General features: G+C 44.6%; 1 protein-coding gene across 1 annotated transcript; it reads right to left on the reverse strand.

Moving 5' to 3' along the window:
• Positions 1-901: 901 nt before the first annotated feature.
• LOC147634964 (uncharacterized) lies at positions 902-3075 on the reverse strand. Its single transcript, XM_086804225.1, has one exon. It carries the CDS (start codon positions 2871-2873, stop codon positions 1089-1091), a length of 1785 nt encoding a protein of 594 aa, XP_086660351.1. The 5' UTR covers positions 2874-3075; the 3' UTR covers positions 902-1088.
• Positions 3076-3520: the final 445 nt, after the last annotated feature.

A 3520-nucleotide genomic window follows, 5' to 3' on the forward strand; every position in this document is an offset into this window, starting at 1 on the left:
GATTTGCCATTTATAAAGAACTGAAAAGAGTGGATTACTGCAGAGTTGCAGACCCGGGTTCTTCTATTCATTTGGCATGCCACAATTGTAGTCAATTAATCACCGCCAATCTTCATCCATTCATGCATTCTTACTAAATATATTAATGTTATGAACATTTTGAGTTAGAAGGACGTGCTTAAACACATTGACACTAGATAGGAGTCAAACCTGCCACCCACCCCGGTGTTGAGTGTATGTGTGCGCTTACAACCTTTAACAATACTTTTGACACCCTCGGAGCTGTGAACATGCCACCCCCATCCACATTCACCTATGTGTATGTGCATGTGGGAGGTGCGATGTCCCCATGCACATGTGCATATGATAACATAATGTGACATGCAGCAAGTCTTGGATATCTTTTCTTAAGCCATGCCAAGCCAGCCCCCCCTATGTGATCCATGGATTAAAACCTGACCTCTCTCTCTCTCTCTCTCTCGTTTTGTTGGCATACAGTTACTCACAGAAGACATTTACTTACTTTTGGTCTGGTAGACTCTTTGGGTCTTTCGTAGACGTAAATAAGATCTCTCTCTCTCTCTCTCACACACACACACACACACACTCACATGCACACACACTGAGAAAGAGTGCTCAGCATACCTGACAAGAATGGAAACAGCAGCACTGAGCACAAAGCTCATCGGTAAGAGGCAAAAGCATACAGTTACTCACAGAAGACATTTACTTACTTTTGGTCTGGTAGACTCTTTGGGTCTTTCGTAGACGTAAATAAGATCTCTCTCTCTCTCTCTCTCTCTCTCTCTCTCTCTCTCACACACACACACACAAACACACTCACATGCACACACTGAGAAAGAGTGCTCAGCATACCTGACATGAATGGAAACAGCAGCACTGAGCACAAAGCTCATCGATAAGAGGCAAAAGCATACAATGTGTTTACACCAAGTACAAAGACCAATGTACACTACGTTTTTAGTTGTTAGGGCCAAGTACAGCCGTGCATAATTAGAATAGGCACCCAATTCAATGGAGTGTGAGTACATGGGATTAATTAGATTGACAGGAATTGCCGCTGAAATTCAGAAAGCTGGTATGGGATGGACCCAGCTGCTCTTCATGCTAGAGCTTTGCCCATTGCAAAGAGCCCTGATTTCAGAACATGCTGCACTGGAAGGAGATTCAGTAAGACCACCAAGTGCTTCAATCTCCTGGCCAACGGTCTCTTTGGAGAAGATCAAACTAGATGGTGCCATGAATTCGCTTGCATTTTCTGATGCTGCAGATGTGTACACAACATCTAATATTGTATTTGAGATTTCTGCTTTCACTTCTACTGTGCTGGTGGCAAGCTCAGCTGCGGATGTGCCCACATGCTTCAATGCCTTTTCCACTCCTGTGTTTACTCCAAGAGAGCCTACAAGCTCGGATGTGTTTAGAGATCCTGCGTTTAACCCCACTCTAACCTCAACATCAGATAAATTTTGATTTCCTCTGTATGATCCTATACATGAATCTTCGTCCTGTACCTTAAATGTGTGCCAGGCTTCTATGTCTAACCCCACATTAACTACTACATGATTTGATCCAGAAAAACAATGGGTTTCGGTCCTTGAACCTGCACACACATCTGAATCATTTGTTTCATCCTCCTCTAGACTAGAATCGTTGACAGGGTTGATCAATTCCAGCTTCAAGCACCCATCTTTTCTTGACACTATGAAATACTTGTGGGTTGGGGCTTTCACCTCTTGCAGCACAAACCTTCCGTCTCTGCGGAGGGAGCGAAGGCAGTAACCAGCACCACATGTTCCAGGAGCCTGACCCCTCTTGTCACAGTAGCTCTGCATTGCCAAGGAACTCAGAGGAGGGGGGAACCTTCTCCTGTGTCCCCTTCCCAGAGACGAAGCAAGAGAAAAAGCACCACCTTCCCAATCACTCTCCTCGTCATCGGATCTATGACAGCTCGACTCACAATCAACAATTGCATCATGAGCATTTGCCTCATTTTCTACTAAAATGGATGAAAACTCGCCCATCTTGTCGCTTGCACCACTGCTGTGATCATCACTTGCCACCAAAATGTGTGAGATTTCACCAATGTGATCACAAGGGTCATTGTTGCCATGGTCATCTTTTTCTGCTGGAGTGAGTGAGAGTTCACCCATCTGAACATGATCATCATAGCCGCAGCCATCTTCTTTTGCCGATTGGAGCGAAATTTGACCTGACTGGCGAAGTCGCTGCGCCTTCCATGCACTGGAAAGCTTGACCTCAGGCCCCACCTTATGCATGGCGGTGTAAGCCTCAGAAACCTCGGTGTCAGACTCGACAGCAGATGAGTGCCCATGCACATCATCCTCATCATCTGCATGATCAATGACACGTGGGAATTCTGATGCCAACCTCCTGATATGTGCCCCTTTCTTCCCACAAGAATAGTACTCAGTTGTGCATTTGTCAAATGGGTCATCCACATGATTCCGCACAGAATCGCGCCTGCTATACATTTTTGCAAGGCACTCTCTGAAACCGATGGTGTTATTACACTTTCCAAGAGATTTGAATCTCTCCACAATGCGCCTCGAAGGAGCTTGAGATTGAGACAGATTGTTTTGACCAGGAGAAAGATTAGGGTCGGCATGAGCCAGATTAGTGATGGTATGAATAGAGTGGACACGGCTGGAGGAGCCCTTGCGAGACAGCTGCTTTTCTTTATCACCATACCCACTTGCTTTTTCTTTTGCTTTTGCTTTTGATCTCCTCATGAGCGAAGGGAAGCCATAGCCACCACCCTTTGATTTGGGTTTTCTGTCTTCACAGAAAAGACCCAGATAGGATTGGACACTCTCAAGCACGGTCCTCATTGCGATTCAGAAGGCGGCCTGTGTGGCTAGCAGTTGGGCGTGGCTAAGAAGCATTGAAGATGAAGGCCATGGCAGCGCGCCTGCACAAAAGCTTCGCAAAAGGCAATGCATGGATGGAGTAGAAATGGTTGCAAAAACAAAAAAAAAAAAATGCAAGTTCCCGACGGTGATGATGATAGGATGAGGAGCCCCATACATTTGGAAAAGCAAGGCTGCTGTTTGCTTTTGTGAAAATTTAAAATTAAAATTTGAATTAAATTAATTTTTTTTTAGAAAAGCCTCTCAAACTAACCATCTCTCAAGCCGCTAACTTGGCCGCCGTTTTGCTAATCAATGATGTCACCTTCACCCCCAATTTTAGCCGCGCCTCCAAACTATCTAGTATCATCTACTAAAAGAGTATGTGGAACATTTATTCCTATGGTGTCCTTACCATTGGTTACATAACGTGTTTTTCATAATATATATTCATCTTTTGCAAATGTACTTAAACGTGAATACCTCCTCTTCCCTCGATATGGATCCCTCACCATGACCTTTAAAGTAAGTTTGGAAGGTCAAAAGCATCTTGTGTATTTGATCCATGCTAGGATATAAACACATCGCCTCATGCACGTAGTCTAGCTGGTAGAACGGCTGTATCCCAT

This window comes from Cibotium barometz, chromosome 10 (assembly GCF_041138505.1).
Source record: "Cibotium barometz isolate CiBa-2024 chromosome 10, ASM4113850v1, whole genome shotgun sequence".
Classification (NCBI taxonomy): domain Eukaryota; kingdom Viridiplantae; phylum Streptophyta; class Polypodiopsida; order Cyatheales; family Cibotiaceae; genus Cibotium; species Cibotium barometz.

What these genes read in the sequence shown, in the direction of transcription:
- LOC147634964 (XM_086804225.1), bottom strand. Translation starts at nt 2,873, where the DNA reads ATGAGGACCGTGCTTGAGAGTGTCCAATCCTATCTGGGTCTTTTCTGT.